At 39.3% G+C, this 19,509-nt stretch overlaps 1 protein-coding gene across 1 annotated transcript in view; it reads left to right on the top strand.

Moving 5' to 3' along the window:
* THADA (THADA armadillo repeat containing) overlaps positions 1-19,509 on the top strand; it is a 307,383-nt gene that overhangs the window by 231,774 nt on the left and 56,100 nt on the right. The window contains exon 31 of the mRNA XM_074949353.1: positions 9,609-9,694. Coding sequence (XP_074805454.1) covers positions 9,609-9,694 — 86 coding nt within the window. The remainder of the gene's footprint in view (positions 1-9,608; positions 9,695-19,509) is intronic.

The following is a 19,509-nucleotide window of genomic DNA, read 5'->3' as shown; positions in this document are numbered from 1 at the left end:
CCAGCATTGAAGAAATTCTAATCAACTACCAGCTTGTTCACACTGGAACAGAGAGAAATGAATATAAGATGACCAGGCCACTAGGAGTCCCTGTGGCCAGCCTAACTGATCCTATTATCAATAACGTATACCAGGGACTCAGTAAAAGGAAAATACCTTTGCCTTAAACATTATTCCTCAAGGGGAAATTGGATGCCTGATTGCTCTTAAAGAGGAGAAAGAAGCTTTTTTAGAGGAATTTATATGTTTTTTGAAGGCTTCTTATTTCTGGGAGGGAAGCATGAGCAGGACAGGGACAAATCACAAGAGGTAACAAGTGAAAGTAACAAACCATGAAGAAACAGAAAGGAGTTCAGAGTTTACAATAATAAGATTAGATTGCTATTCAGAATATTTTGTGCCCCTCTTGGCATCAGTGGTTCCAGTTTTTAAGTTAATATGTAATTTGACCCATAAGAATCAAGCCTTCAAAGCCCTATAAAGCAATTTGAAAGCTTTTATCCCAGTTTTTAAAATATCACTGAGATCTACCAGTAAACTTACGGTCTCATGAAAGCCGAGTTTAAATTTTATACACACAGCTGTTTTATTTATAGATATTGGCCACCTACTCGTATATGAAATTGCTAAAATATCTGTCCTCTGCGTTTGATTAGAAAAAATACTTTTACTCCATTTTAACTAAATTAGATATTTAGAAAATATGAGAATTAATGTACTGTTATAGTTCCTGTTCTGCTCATTATTATTGGAAAAGTTACTTCGCAGTGAGCAAAAATAGCAAGTGCAAAGCAAATTACTGATTTTGAAAATATCTAATTTCAGTGAGAGGAAAAAAGTTCAAAATTAATGTATTATAAATTAATACAAACCATTTTCAACATTATATGCAGGAACCCTTGTGTGCATTATTTAAATATGAAATGAAAACATTTGTTAATATAAGGTCAGTTTATGCTGTTCTATAGGGAATCCTATGACCAGGAAACTGCATGAATATCCTCTTGCAGAGTTTCCTTTGAATTGCTTCATTGGAGGTCAGGAGTGGAGACCACAAAAGATCGTACTAATAGCGACGCTATATAAATAGTTTCTGCATTAATAGCTTGAGAAGGGAAAGCCCTATGGTTTGCATGGTGATGAATACTACATAGGGTCGCATTTCCCAAATGAATATAGATTGGATTTAAGGGTTTCTTCTGCTGAGTTTTGTGCAGAGGAGATTATAGGTGGAGAAGGGATTATGCACAGTACTGCATTGGTTCAAATCCTTCCTCCTTGCTCTGACAGAAATGAGGCCAAAGGATCGAGTTTTTCATTTCTTTACTCTCTTCCAAAGGAATCCACAAAGAGAATACCCTGGCTTTTAACTCATTCATATCTTCTTTAAAAAAAGAAATAAATCAGTAATACAACAGATGTCTAGTTTCAGCAGTTAAGCCAGGTACAGTTGATACAATTATACACCTGGTCCAGTGAGCATGGAATGTGCTTGGCTAAATACTGCTAGTTTCTTCCAATAAATGCCTATTCATTTGGTGTTGGCTTTTGCAGGCCAGAATAAGCCAGCCAATGACTGCCTCATTTTGAACATGACTTTACTATAAAAGGTGAAGCAAACTTTGTTTAAAAAAATATTTACAGAGCTCCAAACTGAGAGAGACTAAGATTAATTTCATCTTATATAAACCTAGTCCACAATCACTACTGCTTAGGGGAGGTAAAGGTAGAACAAAAATCAAAGGGGTTCCAACATTATTATGCATTCCAAAGCCAGCTGGATCAAAATGCACTATTGCACATTAAGATTCTGAACCTGGCAATTCAGATTTACATTCGCAGAGGGGGGCATATCTTGTGAAGGATACATTTCCTGATTCACATACCAATCAGTTTCTTGCTTTAAACAAATCACTTATTGTTATCCCAATGATATATTACTATATAACTGCTGACTTTAGACCTGTTCATAGAAATCTGAATGTGAGCACATAAAGATAAAGGGAATATTTAGTTTTATTAACATTTTCTCTTAAAATTTTCCCCGGATTCTAGGAACTCAGGAAAGGTTTCTTTTTTTGCCAGTGACTTCAACTCTTCCTAATATTATATTCATGTACCAGAATTAAAAATGTAACTACAACCAAGTCTCAGGTTACTGTTTCCCCAGTGATTTGTTCAACCTTAATGATATAAAATTGGCCAGTCAGTTAAGTCTTATTGGTAAGGTCTAACTCAGAGTTAGTGAATGTTTGTGTTTGGTATGGAGGCTGATGTCTGTGATTTTCTTTCAAGTCTCTGATCCAGAATTCAACTCCAGATACAAAGATGAAATTTCATTTGTCAGGAAACGCTTTCCCAGCCAGAAAACAATGTCAAACTTGAGCTTGCTAGTGCTTTCAAAACGAAATAATGCAGCTGAGGGCCTAATACAAACCTCACTATTTCTTCACACTTCCTGTTTCGTTCCTTTCAGTCATCCTAAGCCCCAAAACCTATGAAATTCCATGGTGAGCTAGGGGGACTTTTATGGGACTGTCTCATCTTCCTCATCAAATTAAAAGAATATTCTTACAAGGCCTTGAGTGATTATCTGTTGATCCCTACACTTAAGTAGTTTCTAGAGGCCTCCAGACACACCTACTCTCCCGCCTTCTTCCTTCAGAAAGCCCCACAATATCTCTTGGCTTGTAGCAGGCATCCTGTGTAGGTGTTTACTGGCACTGGGGGGAGAAGGGTGAGTCCAATTCTCAAGATATCACTTGGGCTAACTTCAAACTGGCTTGTTGAAATACTAAACTACATTGGCTCATGGTGAAATCAGCGTCACTGACAGCCTATGAGTTGCATGTATCTCCCACATGGGCAGCTAACAGACCAACAGGGCATCACACAAAGCTACGCATTTTGGAATTAGTTTCCAGCTAGCATATCACATACAGAAGTTGTATCTGACTAGTCCCAGAAATTCTGGAACCCTAGGAGAAGCAGGAAGTGACACAAAGGCACCACATGGAACTGTTAGGAAACCACATTTTCCCTCCCTCAGATATAAAAATCCCGTCAAGCCGAAGTCCTGTGTATTTTTTTTATGAACAGCCTACTTCCTTTTCCATAGTTTGATCTGATTAGTCATCCAGACTGGATGCATAATGTATTTTTTTTTCATAAATTTTCAGATGGAGAGGAAGGTGACCTAAATTTTGGCCATTTGTCTGTGGACAAAAATGAGGAGCGCTGTTTTGAATGCTTATAACTCACATCCTTGCTACTGCTACGATTTCTGGCTGGAGACAAGTTTTCTGCTCGGCTTATTTACCAGGGCACCTTTAGATAACTACCTTTGTCATGGAAAGGGTATGAAACGTTTTTATATGAATAGTAAAATAAAATGTAAGAGCACAGTTTCTATAGGAATCTGTGTGAGACATGATTTTAAATTATACCAGATGCACATAACTGAAATATTTCAGGATCGGCCGTCCAGCTATTGGGTGCTGTGACATAAAGTCAGTTTCAGCATTGAGTTCAACACTGAGAGTTTTTGTAACAGCTGGAGCAATAGTGGAATTGTTCACTTTTGGAAAACTGGATTTTCTGCTGTGTCCAACTTGCATATTTTGCTAGGAATTTCACTCACATGTCCAAAGCACTGAAACAAGCCAACACCAAACATTTGGCTAATCCAAAGCTAAGAAAGCACCATTTCTAAATCAGAAGACATACACACAAGCTTATATGATGCTGTGGTGCTGCTGTCACTTTTTCCGTAAAGGTTATGTCAGCCAGTCTTTCAGAGAGATGGAATAGAAACTGAACATTTTCTTTGGGTCAAAACGTTGTATAAAAAGTGGGAGTCTGGGGGCAGTTTTAGCTCCCATAAGGTTCTCTGTGGTCCAGTCGGAACTCTGTATGCCCATCATCTACACCGTTTTAATTCAGCTGTCTCCCAGCCATTGTCCTCTTCTCTCCAGATAACTGGATGGGACTATTTTGAGCCCAACATTTTGCTTCTTAATGTGTTCTGGAGGCTCACTGTTGAGTCATTCTCTTTCCCCATGCATTGAGCATGCTGTCTCTGAAAGGCTCCTAGTTTCTGCCAAACTAGTGTGTGAAAATTGAGAACACTGACACAATGCCAAGAACTGAAACTTGGCTGTGTAAATATTTGGACTTTTCTTAGTCCATGTGTATAGCAGCTATTTTTTTACAACTTTTTAAAATAGGCATAGCCATATTGAAACAATAATGGCATCCTCTGGGCATTGTTCTTAATGATATGCATCTTTGCTGGGTGCAGATCTTTGCACTCTAACACTGCAGTGTGTTTTGGTTTCTCTGCACTATTTCACTTTTCTGGCTCACATGGATAAAATATCCATGTTGTGAAAGATGTATAATTATTCATGAGTTTCTATACATGGACTGTACTTGTATTACAAATTGTAAAACCTACTCATAAATATATAGCTAGGAAAATCATACTGGCTTTACACTGCTGACATGTTCTAAAGCATTGTATTGACTTGCCAATTAATGTCTCCATAGAACAACACAGCATTTACTGTGTTTGGATCACTTATGATCTGACAAAGTGTAACACGTTCGGGACTCTCTTTAGGTGTAGTGAGAGCCAACACCTTTGGACACAACTCAAAAGTACCATGGCCTAAGTTAAAACTTAGTGACTAAAAGCGTTTGGGGTTTGTGTGGCCATTTCAAACCCGTCTTTCCATTCTGTGGGTTTATTTTCTTAAAGAAAACTAATTGTAATAAAATATCATTATGCCTCTAACAAAAAGGGACGCTGTCAGTGCCTCCCAGTAATCAGAGCACTCACCTGGGATGTGGAAGACCCAGGTTCAATTCCTCCTCTGCCTGATGTGAGAGAAGGGATTTGAACTTGGGTGTCATTCATCGCAGGAGAGTCTTTGGGCCAGAGAGTGAGACTGACTTTATAGCCTTGTGGTTTGGGTACTCACCTTGGAGATGGGAGACCCTCATTCAAATCCCCTTATTTAATTATTTATACACAGCCGAATAACTTCAACGGGAGAGAAAGAGAGAGATGCTGTAGAGTATCCTAGAGTCCAGTGGCGAGGGCACTCTTCTGTACTGTGTGAGACTCAAGTTCAAATCCCATTTCCATGTCAGGTAGAACTGAACTCAGGTCTTCCTCATTCCAGACAAGTGCCCTAACCACTGGGCTAAAAGTTAGAAGGGAGGTCACCACTGCCACTGCTTTTCTTACTCCACCACTTTTTTTTTTTTTTTTGGCTGAAATTATTTGTCAACTTCATGTTAAATTTGTGAATACTTTTGGGTCAACAAACCCTCAGTTTTTCAGTGAATAAATTATTTGTCTGAAAAATTGTGCCCAGTCCTTATATATTTCAAGTTACTAAAGAGAAATACATGATATTCTTACCACAGGCAGGAAATGGATCTTGATTTTCAAAGCTGCAGTTCTTGAGCTATGACAGTCCAAAGTTGGGAGCGATCTTTACTTTTAAATATCAGGCTTTTCAGAGCTGACCCAGATTTTGAAACATGTTGAGACTCCAGTCCTTCAACTGGTAGAGGCTTGGCTTATTGTAATAGTGATGATACAAGTGGAATACAGAACAGAGGGTGACAACCACATACTTCTTGTTGCATCTCTTGCTAGTCATTTAGAAGAGGCTTTATATCTCTTTTTTATTTGAATGGGAAGATTAATTTAAGGGGAAAATAGCCCCTGAATATTCGCATTGGGTCCACTAGAAAGAAAAGGACTAGGAATTTTTCCTTCTTTCATTCAGCCAGCAATTTTGAAAAATGTATAATACCTTATATCTCTGCATAGGAATAATATATGTAGCATGGAAAAGTTACAGGCCAGAAAGGTAAGTGTATGTTTGTTTATAACCAAGTTTTCCTCTCCAGGGATGTGTTATAACAGCTGGGTTTTCCATTGCCATGACGGACTGCCTCTTCTATAGTCCAATACAGCTGCAAAACTTTTATCCAAAGACCTAAAGCAAACTTTTCATTTTCATGTCATGGTTGTGTATATTCTCTGTAAACTTGCAAAAATGTTCCAGTGTTTTTTTCCAGAATTTTAAAGGAGTTGTAAAGTTGACACTGTTTCTTGAAATATACTGTAATTAAATTCTTGAGTGAATTTCTAGCTTAAAAATAAGCATGCAAAACAAACTTCAGAAACTAAAATTAAAATGAAATATTGAACATTGAGTATTAGTCGGGCCCTACCAAATTCACAGTCCATTTGATCAGTTTCACAGCCAGTGGATTTTAAAATTAGTCAGTTTCACATTTTCAGATGTTTACATCTGAATTTTCACAGTGTTGTAACCATGGGGGTCCCGACCCAAAGGGCTGTCAGAGTGTAGGGGTCACAAGGCTATTGTAGGGGGGTTGTAGGATTGTCACCCTTATTTCTGCCCTGTTGCCTTTAGAGCTGGGCAGGCAGAGAGGAAGGATGCTGGCCAGGCGCCCAGCTCTAAAGCCAGCGCCACTGCCAGCAGCAGCGCAGAAGTGAGGGTCACAGTGTATGGTGGGGTGGATTACCATATGTCTGGTTTTCCTGGCAGTTTCCCACCTGAGTAGAGGAATGACAGCTGGAGCCACAGCCTCCCCGTGCAGGGGACGACAGCTGGAGCTGCAGCTTGCCTGCAAGGGAGGTGGGGGTGTGACAGCTAGAGCCATTGCAGCTTCCTGAGATTCTCAGAAATGGGTCTGACCCACCCTGGAGTGGCCCCTGTAGGGAAGAGGAAGTCTCATCCCTGGCCAGGACTAACAGCTGGAGCCTTGCGCAGGGTAGGAGCCCCTGGCTGGGGGCCAGATTTCATAGGGGAGATCAGATTTAATGGCCCATGATGTATTTTTCACGGCCATGAATTTTGTAGTGCCATAAGTATTAGTCACAGCTAAAACTTGCACTTGTTTGTCTCTCCTACAGTTTTTTTAAAATATTTGTCCCACTCACCATATCCATTTATGTTTGTATTGTACTGGGTTTCTTTCATTCGGTAAGTTATGCCCTAGCGAAGGGTATTCTGGACGAAACATACAGTGATAGTGATACAGAGAAAAATGAAGAAATATGCCTGAATTAACTTCCATATTGTCCAGGTGATTTTAATTACTTGTGGTTTGATCAAATGTAGCAGAAAGTGGTTTACAGTTGACTGATGCTACACAACTGAAACCCCCCAAATTAAATTTTGGGTGCATAAAACAGACTCTGAATTCAGAACTCATGCTAACTTGTTCTAAACCAAAGCAGAAATGTAGCTGTGCCTAACAAAAGATATAGCAGTTAATTTGTGATGGGGGCTGCCCTTGATGTACTCAAAGGGAAAAGATTGGGGGGGGGGGAGCAAGGGGGAGAGGAATTCTAGACTCTTGTTTTTGTTTTTAGTTAATTAAATACATAAACAATAACAAAATAAGCAGATTTGTCAATTGACATGTTGATGAGACACTTATGTGAACTGACTCTCCCAAATAAGCTACTTTAAAATAATATAGAAATGTGTATTAAGACATTTATTGCTGATGGGAACATAATGGAAGGAGACATTTTTCATTCCATTAGAAGGGCTGTCACTCAGTCAGAATGTAGATCTCTGGGTCATTGGCCTATTCTTTTGCATATGAGGTCTAGTACAAGCAATAGATCTGTACTAATTAGACACAATACATTTAAGATATTCCAGTTTCTAACTCAGCTAGTTTCTTTATGTTTACAGTAATACAGTAACAATTGCAAACTATTCTGATGCAAAGGAAAGACAGGAAGAATAGTAAGATACAAGTATGGCTCCGTCAGGAGCTCTTTAATTACCTGAAAATCAAAAAGGAATCCTACGAAAAAAGGATACATGGACAATTTGCTAAGGAGGACTTCAAAAGAAGTAGCAACAGCATGTAGGGACAAAATTAGAAAGGCTGAGGCACAAAATGAGTTACACCTAGCAAGGGACATAAAAGTCAGTAAGAGAAGGTTCTTTAAATACGTGAGAAGCAAGAGAAAGATGAAGGGAAGTGTAGGTCCTTTACTTACCAGAGAAGGAGAATTAATAACTAATGACATCCAGAAGGCTGAAACAAAACACCTCAGTCTTCACTAGGGTATTTAAGAAATTAGCTGAAGCAATTTCAGAACCTTTAGCAATTATCTTTGAGAACATCTGGAGGACAGGTGAGGTCACAGAAGACTGGAGAAGGGCAAACATAGTACCTGTATTTAAAAAGGGGAACAAAGAGGACCTGGGAAATTATAGACCAGTCAGCCTAATTTTGATACCTGGGAAGATACTGGAACAAATTATTCAACAGTCAGTTTGTAAGCACTTGAAGGATAATAGGGTTCTAAGTAATAGCCGTAATGGATTTGTCAAAAACAAATCATGTGAGATCAACTTAGTTTCCTTCTTTGACAGGGTTACTGGCCTAGTGGATGGGGGGGAAGCAGTAGATGTGATATAATCTTGCTTTTAGTTAGACTTTTGAGACATTCCCACAAGCAAACTAGGGAAATATAGTCTAGATGAAATTACTACATAGGTGGGTGCACAACTGGTTGAAAGACCATTCTCAAAGAATAGTTATCAGTAGTTTGCTGTCAAACTAGTAGGGCATATCTAATAAGGTCTTGCAGGGGTCAGTCAATATTTTCAGTAATGAATTTGATAATGGAGTGGAGAGTATGCTTATAACATTTGCAGACAACATGAAGATGGGAGGGTTTGCAAGCACTTTGGAGGACAGGATTAGAATTCAAAAGGACCTTGACAAATTGGAGAATTGGTCTGAATTCAACAAGATGAAATTCAGTAAGGACAAGTGCAAAGTACTTCACTTAGGAATGAAAAATCAGATGCACACCTACAAAATGGGTAATAACAGGGTAAGTGGCAGTACTGCTGAAAAGGATCTGGGAGTTCTAGTGCATCATAAATTGAATGCGAGTCAAAAATATGATGCAGCTGTGAAAAAGCTATCGTTCTGGGGTGTATTACTAGGAGTGTACAGTTCTGCACACTACATTTTAGGAAAGATGTGGACAAATTGCAGAGTCCAGAGGAGATCAACAACAATTATGAAAGGTGTGGAAAACCTGATCTATGAGGAAAGGTTAAAAAAAATTGGGCATGTTTAGCCTTGATAAAAGAAGATTATAGGGGGGCCCTGCTAATAGTCTTCAAATATGTTAAGGGCTGTTATGAAGGGGACTGTGATCAATTGTTCTGCGTGTCCACTGAATGTAGGACAAGAAGAAATGGGCTTAACCTGTGGCAAGGGAAATTTATGTTAGCTATTAGAAAAAACTTTCCAATTATAAGGATGGTTAAGCTTTGGAATAGGCTTCCAAGAGAGGTTGTGGAATCCCCATCATTGGAAGATTTTTAAACAGGTTGGACAGACACCTGTCAGGGATGATCTAGGTTAACTTAGTCCTGCCACAACACAGGGGGCTGGGCTTGATGACTTCTCAAGGATCCCTTCTGGCTCTATGATTCTATGTTACAATTTCAGTGTCTGTCTGAGCAGAGCGGGAATTTTATGAGGAATTTACTTTCTGTCAACAATTTGTTTTTTAGGCAAAATCCTTGTTTGGTGACCAGAGCTGCATATCTTGATGTCCTTGTTGTGCTGAGTGATTACCTTGGGAAATCTAGAAGAAAAGGCAAGTCAACTGTAATATACAACTTCTAAATCAGCTGTGGGAAATTTCAGTGCTGTATTAAACCTGGGTGAGGGTTGGGGGAATAAATGCATTAGTTAGACCAGTGTAAGCTGCTGGGTGCTGAGCACTTTTGAAAATCTGGACACTTCGTGTAGGGGTCTAGATGAGGAGAAACTCATGATCTGTTGGTATCTGTAAGAACCAGTCCTGGCAGGGGGTGCTGAAGAGAAGGAGGGTTCCTTCCCGCCAGGGGTTAAAGGTGCTGCTTTTGCAGCATTCCTGGTTCCTGCTAGTCAGAAGCTTAAAAGTCAAACTCTGATCCTTTGCGTAGGTCAAGCTTTCTAAGTAGTTCTGTTTTATTTTTGCAAAATTTCAAAGATGGAATAATGTCTCCAATCCACCTTGGAAAAAATGGGTAAGTTCCATGGAAGTATGGAAAACTTCATAGGGATCGTTTCTGCAATAGGGTGAGAAGTTTTACAAAAAGTCACACCGCCAAAGATTCAGCAATTTGATTGTTTACGTCATGGATGGGAAGTTCTTGGAGGAAGGACCAATCAAAACTATTAATGGCATTAAACTGTTGCTTAGCATGTTATTTATGGTCATACACAGCACAATAGATGATGAAGTAAAGTGAAAGCACGATTAGAAGGCCAGCCTTCTGGAGTGTGACTGATTCAGTGCAGCTATAATTAGCTTACTGTGTCCATGTATTACACAGTTCTTCAGCATGGTACTTTATTATTATCCTGTCCTTAGCCACTGGCAGAGCAAGGTGAGTTAAGGACAGTTTTGTTGGTTTAATTCAAACCCGTAACGTAAGTGTTTTTGTGGTTTAATTTTAATGCTACATTTAACTGATTGAGACAAATCCTTTATTTAAAAGAGGGTCTCTTCTGGAAGGAGACTCTCTCAGATTTAAAACAAATACATTTCACTTGTTAAATGTTTCACACATTTTCTTGCCGGGGGGTTTCTGCAAGGCAAGAATAGATTTAACTTACATAGGAGTGCTGCCAGTCAGACTACTTGGCTAGCATCACCCAGTTGTGGGGCAAAACTGGCAAGCTCAAGCCCCAGGCAGAGTAAGAGCTGCAATAATCTGGTACTGCTTCATATCCCCCTCTCCCCAATGAGCTTTCCACCACCAGGGACCCACAGCTCTGGACATTAAATCCAGCATAGCCTGATGCTGAATCCAACTGTATGCTTTAACTGAAGGATCAAGCAAAAAGAGAAGCTGTGGGGAATGTGGTCTTAACCAAGCCGAAATATCTGAAGTAATAGCCGTGGGGATGTAGAAAATAGCCCTCACGGGGCATACGTGCCGAAGACCTGTTAGGCAAGGGAACAGGTGGATTCTACTTCATGGGAGGAGGATAGGAGGCAGAGGCCAATGCAAAGGGTTCATATATCCTGTGCTACGAGGAGGTAGCTCCTGCACCATGCCATGCGGGTGCAGATTTAGTGGCTCCATGACTACGTAGATCCTATACAGGAACATTGAAATTGCCATCCTGGATTAGACCAGTGCTGCATCTAATCTGGTATCCTGTCACAAGCAGTGGCCAGTATCTGATGCTTCAGAGGAAGGTACAAGAAATGTTGCAGAAAGTAGTTTTAGTATAACCTGCCCCCAGGGAAAATGTCCTCCTGTCCGCAATCATTAGAGTTTGACTTGTGCCCTGAAACGTGAGGGTTTATATCTCTTCTAAAAGTTTCATTTTTAAAAAATACATGTAAAAATATATTTATTATTATAACTCCAGATATTCTTGTTGTTTGTCTAAATGTCCCGTCCTTCTTGGAATACTGATACTCTCTGGTCTCCGATACCTTTTTCTCAGTGATTTCCCAGGGTGAACTATGTTGTGTGAAAAAGCATATCCCTTAATCAGTTCTGAATTTGCTACCCTTCAATTTCAGTTAATATCCCTTAATTCTTGGGAGAACAGACATTCAAAACCTGCCTTCTCAAGACCATTCATTTTTTATATATATTTTTATCATGTTTCCTCCTATTTATGTCCTTTCTAAGGTGAACAATCCCAGTCTTTTCAATCTCTCTTCATATGAGAATTTTTCCAAGCCCCTAATCATTCTTATTGCCTGCTTCTGAGCCCCTTGTAATTCTGCACTATCCTTTTTAAAACTGAGTGATCAGAATTAAATACAGTTTTCCAGGTGAGGGCATCTCATTGTTTTATATAGTGGCATTATCATATTTTTTATCAATTTCCATCTCATCCCTTATGCATCCTAATGTCTTGTCTGCTTTTTGACAACTGCTGCATGTAGATCAGAGGTCTTTGTTGAGCTGTCCACATCTGTCAATTCATCTCTTCCCTTCCAACCCTCATCTTTTGAGGAGCAGATTCATTACAGAGGCTCTTGCATTGCTGTGGCTGTACTAATGGCTGTGTCTCTACTCCATGTCTGGGGGTAAGAGGATTTCATTCCCTGTTCGCAGCTCCTGCAACTTGGGCTTTGTGCTGTGGGAAAGTATTTGATCCTAAACAAACCGATATTGTATATACATATTTATCTTTGTTCCTGTGTACTCCACTGGGAAAGTCATTAAAATTTGTGTTCACATGTGATAATTTCAAAATACTACATTACTTTGGTACATTTTCTATGAAAATGTATTCAAATAAAGTAGCCTTTATTGACTGAAAGAGCACTCTGTTATATTATATACAACTAGAAGTGTCCTAATGGTATATTAAAGAGAAACTGTAGCCTAAGCAGTGTTGTCTCAAGTCTTATACTGAAATACTGTAAGCAATAATTGCAATTTGAAGTTTTACACTCTTCATAGTTTAAACATCTTTCTCCGTTGAGTGTGTTTCTGGTTATGGGCAACAATTTTTCTGTTTTATTCTTGATTTGTAAAGTTGTTTCAGTAAAATAAAAGGGGGATGGACAAGTCCAAATAAAACTGTTTCTTAATGTGTTTATATAAGAGGCCCCAGGAAGTGCTGTATGAGTTCCAGGCCACAGGCTGAAACTGATTTTCATCAACACAAACTGGAATGCAGTGTAATGAGCCTGCAACTGGTTAAAATCAGACCACTTCTAATTGATTGTGCCTGTCAAAGGGGTTACAATTACAAAGACATTTTCAGAGTACAACCATGCCTAGTCTTTTCCTATTTTACATTTACTTTCTGTCAATGATTTGTTGTCTTCAATAAATAAAACCTGTCTGTTAAAGTCCAGTTTAGACCATGTGGAATTTGCTACACAAATTCAAAGCAATTTAAGATGCAGGAAAGGGAGGAGAGGCAGCAGAGGTGGAGACTAAAACTATCTTGCCCAACTAAAAATTCATTATAACCAAAAAATATGTGTTGAGATAAGGTCTAGAAATATTTATCTGTCTTAAAAAGGCTAGATATTCTGCCTTACTGCTTTGGTCATGAGTGTTGCAGAATGCACTTCCTCAGAAACCTTTATTAAAATTAGAGACTTGCATCATAAGTTTGCACAGTTTAATCTCTTCTCTTTGTACACACAAAAAACTTATTTGGAATGTGTAACACAAATATAGAGTAGTCAGTTTCTTAAAGCACATCTGGCCACTGTTCATTTGTGTCCAAGTATGAAAGCTCCTCAAGCAGTATGTGAAGTTTTGATGCTTAGAGCTAGCTTCTGGTGTGATTTTGGATCTCAGTGCTAAGACTCCTGAGATTCCAGATGACCAAAGATAACGCAAATTTGCAAGAAATGTTTTACCTTTCGCTTTTCTTATAGGTTTTAACTTCAGTTGAAACAAGGTGGAAACTGATTCAAATCCAAACTTTTAATATCATTCAGATATATAGCACTTTCTCTGTACTTCTTCAAAAAGACCTCTTCTGCCTTTATTGAAATCCATTTTAAGGTTTCATCTGGTTTAGCTTCTTCGCTGAGCTGGTTCCTGTCTTCAGTGGTAATAATAATACCTAACACATTTATAGCACTGAATACCTTTAAACCATTATGTCTATGTTAACCATCCAATGGACTGTGTTGGCCACAGTCTTCAAATCTGGCATGTTCCAGGGTTTTTCCAATTTAATGAGGGAGGACTGTGCATTCTTGGGCTCCTCTGACTTGGGGAAGCCTGGGAACTTTAAAATTTGTAACTTGTAACAAGTGTATCCCGCTGGAGAATAGCCAAGTACTCTCCCTCCAAATAGAACAGCACTACAGTGGACAACACAGGAGATTAGGGAAATGGGGAGTCAGGGAATTATTGGTGATAGGAAATTCAGAGAGTCAGGTAACTTAGTAAAAGGTGGTGGAAAGTAAAGAGGAAACTGATTTGAGTTGAAAGAGGGAGGCAGAAAAGAGAGTGGTCATTTCACTATGCAAATTTATAAGACGTTAGTGTGATACATGCAATCTTGACATTGCTTGATTTTGTTCATTGCCACTGAGACTGATTAGCTATAGTGGTAAACTATACTGGCTGACCTTCCTAATAGAAGTTTCCCAAACATAATAAGCCATCTTGGCAAAAGGACTTTCTTGTTGGTGTAACTGCATCTACACTGGCTTTTGCTGGCATAGGTTTGTTGATCGGGGAATGATTTTTTCACAGTCCTAACTGACATAGCTATGCTGGCAAACTTTTAAGTGAGGACCTGGCCTCAGTCAGCATTTCCTGAATTTTGAATGCTTGATTGTCAACTTTAATGTTGCATTAACTGTATTTGTTTTGAATGGTATTATTGTTTGTATTTTCAATAATATCCAAAAGCATAGAACTAATACGGTAATGGGAGAGTGGACTTCCAAGTGCTAAAAGGAATAAAATGTAGTAGAGACTTGTGTCCCTGAGGCAAGCAAGTGTGAGTCTGAATGCAGGCAGTGAGAGGGTCTGTTGAATAGGTCCAGTTTCGCAACTACAATGTTCAGAGTAGATCTATATTTTATGGCTTAATAGAAGAATTGACTGACAAATAAGAGTGATTGGGAAAAAATACTATTTATCTGAAGCTGCTCCAGAATTTCCATGGGAATGCAACAGGACCCAGGGACCTTGCCACAAAATTTAGGTCCAGTTTGCCACAGGATATACTTCAGGCCATGTGTGTATTTATAGTTATTTTTGAGAATTCTAAAAAACATCAGCTGGAGTCAGGAAGAACTCCTGCTCATGTTGTAGTGTTGCACAATTAGGTTTTGAGATTATACACCCTTCTCTGAAGCATTCAGCATCGGCCTTTGCCAGAAACAGTATACACGACTGGATGGACTATCCATCTGTTTGGATGCAATATTTTTTATTACTGGATTTCTCTAAAGAGCACACTCATCTGAATTCTGGGCTGCTGCTCTCTAATTCCTTTGTGGCAGGTAGCTCCATCTGGTTGGTAGGCTTTTGGCACCCAGCAGAACCCTTCCCACGTATTTATACCCCGTTGTCTGAAACTTCACACTGGGACAAGAGCTCCTGCTGCAGTGATGACAGCGGGATCAGAGTAGTGCACAGGGTGCTGCAATGACTGCAGAGAGGGCTCAGACCTAGGCTGTTCATCCTCCTATTAGACAGACGAGGTGGGTGAGATAGTATCTTTTATTGGACCAACAGAAGTGGGTCCAATAAAGTATTTTACCTCACCCACCTTGTGTGTCTAACATACTGGGAATGACAAGGCTACGACACAGCTACAACACAGCATACGTCCTCCCTATAACAGGTGGGAAACCCTCCAGGACACAGCCTTCCCGCCCCAGGCAGATGTCCCTTTATTTGTGTCATTCGGAGATTTGCCCTTGCTACAGTCCAATAGCTCTTGTCAATTCATATATATAAATATATATAATATTACAATATGATCTCTAATAGTAAACGGCAGAGTTTGCACAGAGTAGTGTGCAAAAGCAGATATTTGTTCATTTAACATACTGTTCTGCCCATAAATCAAATAAGAATATATAAATAAAGAAGAAAAGGAAACCAGGCAAAGCTACCAGAGAAAAGATGAAAGAAAAGTCTATGTATAAGTCCGTAATAGACACTTTTTTTTTCTAATATGCATGTACTGCCAGCCTCCTTGGGCCCCATTCTGTCCTCCGATATGCATAGGCAACTCCTTTTGACTTCAGAAATACTGTAGCATTATATACCTTTTTCAAAAATACTGTTGCTTCAGTAGGAGAGAGAAAACCATGAGTATGATCTCAAAGGTGTGAACCTAGCAGAATAAAGCCTTTCGAATTTCATGTCCATATTTTGATTTTTTCCAGTTTAAGAGTGGGATTTTCAGAAGTTCTCAGCATTTGCCTAACTCTGCTTTTATTAGCATCTATGAGAGTAAAGTTAAACTAATGCTGAGTGTTTTGACAATTGTACCCTATGTCAACAGCTCCTTTTGATGCCAAAACGTAGCAAGTCAGTAATCTGGGTAAAGTCATTTTATTGAAATTGAAAAAATAGATTCTGACTTGCATGCTACCTTCTAGCATTTTATTCCTTATATCAAGTGTCGTAGGTTTCACAAGCATTGTGCAGATTGGTACCCAATTAGCATTCTCAGCCCCATGATGCACTGTAGTAAATAAACTAACAAACTGGACAGATCTGTCTTATTTTTAGGTATCTTTAAGGGCTCATATTTATCAATAGGTACAACTACAAGAATATAGTGCATCTGAAATGTGTGAGACACAAAAACCAGGCAATCAGTAAAGTTGTCTGGCATTTTATTTTTGTTTTACACCACATGGTCATGCTATCCTTAGAACAAATATTTTACAGTGCTGTTATCTTTGTCAAATATATTTGTGGTTTTCTTTGCTAATTAGAATGCATAGTACTTGTCCTGAGTTTCTGCCAAATGTAATAAACTTTTTTTAGCTTCCATATATTATCAAAACTCCAAATGTTTTACGGTAACTAGTTTGTGAAAATGAAGCTGGAATCTCTAAAATGGTTTGTCTCAATGATAAGCTGGTAGATATTATATACAATTTGAAGGCTGAGAATGTGGGGGTTTTCGTTTTATACAACTTGCTCTTAAAAGGAAGCTAAATGCTAATTGAAGTAACCTTTCCCATAGGCTAACTTAGAAATCGATAATGGTAAAATCCAGGAAAAATAGTTAAAAGTACTTTATACTCCTTACAATTTGAATAATTAATGTGACAGGAATAAATATAAGGTCAGTTATTTTAATGAGATTTTAATTTTCTTTGCCTAAATCTCTAAGAAATGTGGCCAAACAATTTTAGCGCGGGGGGGGGGGGGACACGGGGAAGCGGGGGGGGGGGGACGGACCAAAAACATTGGCAGCTTACAAATGCCTGCTTTGATTATTTGGTCTAATTAGGTTAAATTTAACAAATTCCATCTGAACAAATTGAAAGCAATTTCTATCTGTTCGTTATGTCATAAATTATGTAAACTGTGGGTACAGATGCGTTTAATGTGGTACATGGTCAATGCCATTCTTTTGACTAAAGATTTAAAACATATTTTTAGAATGTGCAGACTTCTAGATAGTCTATTCCCACTGACTTTCAATTAGGCAAATCAACTTGAAATTTGGTTGGATAACCCAATATTCTGGTTTAATAAAATTAGCTCCTTGTCTTGGAAAAGATTGGTATTATGGGCTAAAGTTTTTTTAGCAAAAAGATGGTTTTTCCCTGCATATACATAGAATTTGAAAAATCTGTCTCACCTGGCTACTTGCCTAATTGGGTATTTATGGGCCTCATCGTCATTTATCATTGCACCTCGCAAACATTACTGAACAGCCCAAGGAGGAAAGGAAATACTTAGTCCCATTTTACACATAGAGAACTGAGGGACAAAGCATCAGAAAGGGGGGCACCATTGATGCCAGCTCTTGCAGTTTTATCACAAGTCTCACAATATTCAGATTTTTTAAAAGATTCTTGTGATTGCTGATTTCTGCCTTCAATCTTATGAAGTTTTTCCCTCATCCAAAGTGGCCAGGATCCCTCATTATTGTCAATATGACTGAAGCCACATGTTGCCTTCCAACAAGATGGTCACCATGTCTCTCTCACCTTTGCAAATGAAAGCAAGGCTGCTCCCAGCAAAAATGAATGCCACCTCCCACTGCTTCAAATAGGGCTGTCACCAGCTGCTATCAGGGAAGATGGTGGCATCTTAGTCACCATGTGAGAGTCAGGGGACAGTAGAATGCTAGTCAGGCTAGTGTTAGGGAATTGGACAGGGAACTGTGAGGAATCAGGAATGTGTTGGAAGCAAGAGGCAGAACAAGGGAAGAGTACAAGGAAATGTGTGGGGACAGGAGGTAGACTGAGGAGGGTGCAATGGAAAGTGGGGGGGGGCAGGAAGCAGACTGAGTGGGCTCAGAGGAGTGGAGGTAGGAGACAGACTCAGGGCAGTTGCAGGGAATTGTGGGGGGGGCAACAAGAAGACTTGAGGGGGCTGCAGAGGAATGTGGCATGACAGGAAGAATGTGATGGATAGAGGACTCTGAAGGGATATGTGGGAGACAAGTTAATGTTGGAGAAGGTGGAAGAGAGGATACTGGGGGGAACATGGAGAGAAAATGTAAGAGTACAGGTGCCTATCCTTTGTCTAGTTAGGAGGTAGGGTGGAGAAGGGTAGAAAGCAGCTCTCCACACCCAAGGGGATAGGTGAGAGTAAGTGGATACAATTCTGGTTGTTGAACAGAGCAGTCACATTCAGGGCCAATCAGACGGGGGGCCAGGAGGGCCATTTGGCCTGGGCCTCAAGCTCAAAGGGGGCCTCAAATTTAGACACTTGTTAATTTTTTGGCATTTGATAAGTTTCACAACTTGTTTTTATGCGTATCCCTATCAAACCAAAATGTGACACACTCTCTCAGCTTAGTGCTGCAAATTTAAGCAAATAAGAGATGTGATTTGATAAGACATAATTTTTTTGTTAACTGATATAGATTTTGTCATATTAAAGAGTTAATAATGTTCATGATATTAATAAAAATATATCCATTCTGATGGCACAAGATTAGATCATGTGTCGTCATTTTTTTTTTATTATGGCTAGGGGCCTCAAAAGCTGGAAGTGGCCCGTGCCTCTCTGGACCTCTGAGAGGGCCTGGTCACATTTTGTGTGTGTGAACTTTGAACATGAAATTATCATATGAGATTATTATTTGGGAGTAGACAGCTTCCTCCAAAAGGTGAAAAAAATCAGACAGGAGACTATATAGAGCAACAGAAGTATCTGTATTAAAGTACAATACGCTAAGTTTCAAACATTAATTTCAGCGTGTGTAGGGCTTGTCTTCACTGCAGAGTTAATGTGAGTTATAACTTGAGTCTTGCCTCTAACTTGAGTCCCATTGATACATATACATTCTGAACTCAAGTTTGGTGGTGCAGGGGGTACAGGTTACAGCTCAAGTTAGCACAATTTATCAGCTGCTGTACCTCTGGAGTGATATTTTTACAGTGTGGCTGCTCTCATTAGAGCTAGGCTAACTCAAGAGGCGTTAATTCAAGCATATAAAACTTGAGTTAACTATACAGTGAAGACATGGCCGTAGGCTTTTAGCTACGACAAGTAGAACTAAAATTTTCTATTTTTTTCATTATAAACAGAGTTTGAATTAATTAAAAAAAGGTACTCCTAAACTCTACTCACAAGCCAAGCTCCACCTAACAGTAGACAGTGCTGATGTTCAAAATATCATCACGCAAGCTCTGCTGGGTTTCACCGGAGTCCTCAGGTTTGGATGCACCCATAGGCAGGGCTGGACTTAAGGCATAGGCAGAAGAGCAGTGTGACTAGGGCCCCAGGTTCCCGAGTCATGTGATGTCAGGATCTAAGCTTT

This window comes from Natator depressus, chromosome 3 (genome assembly GCF_965152275.1).
Source record: "Natator depressus isolate rNatDep1 chromosome 3, rNatDep2.hap1, whole genome shotgun sequence".
In the NCBI taxonomy this organism is placed as follows: Eukaryota; Metazoa; Chordata; order Testudines; family Cheloniidae; genus Natator; species Natator depressus.
This window is presented reverse-complemented; position numbering and strand designations above follow the sequence as displayed.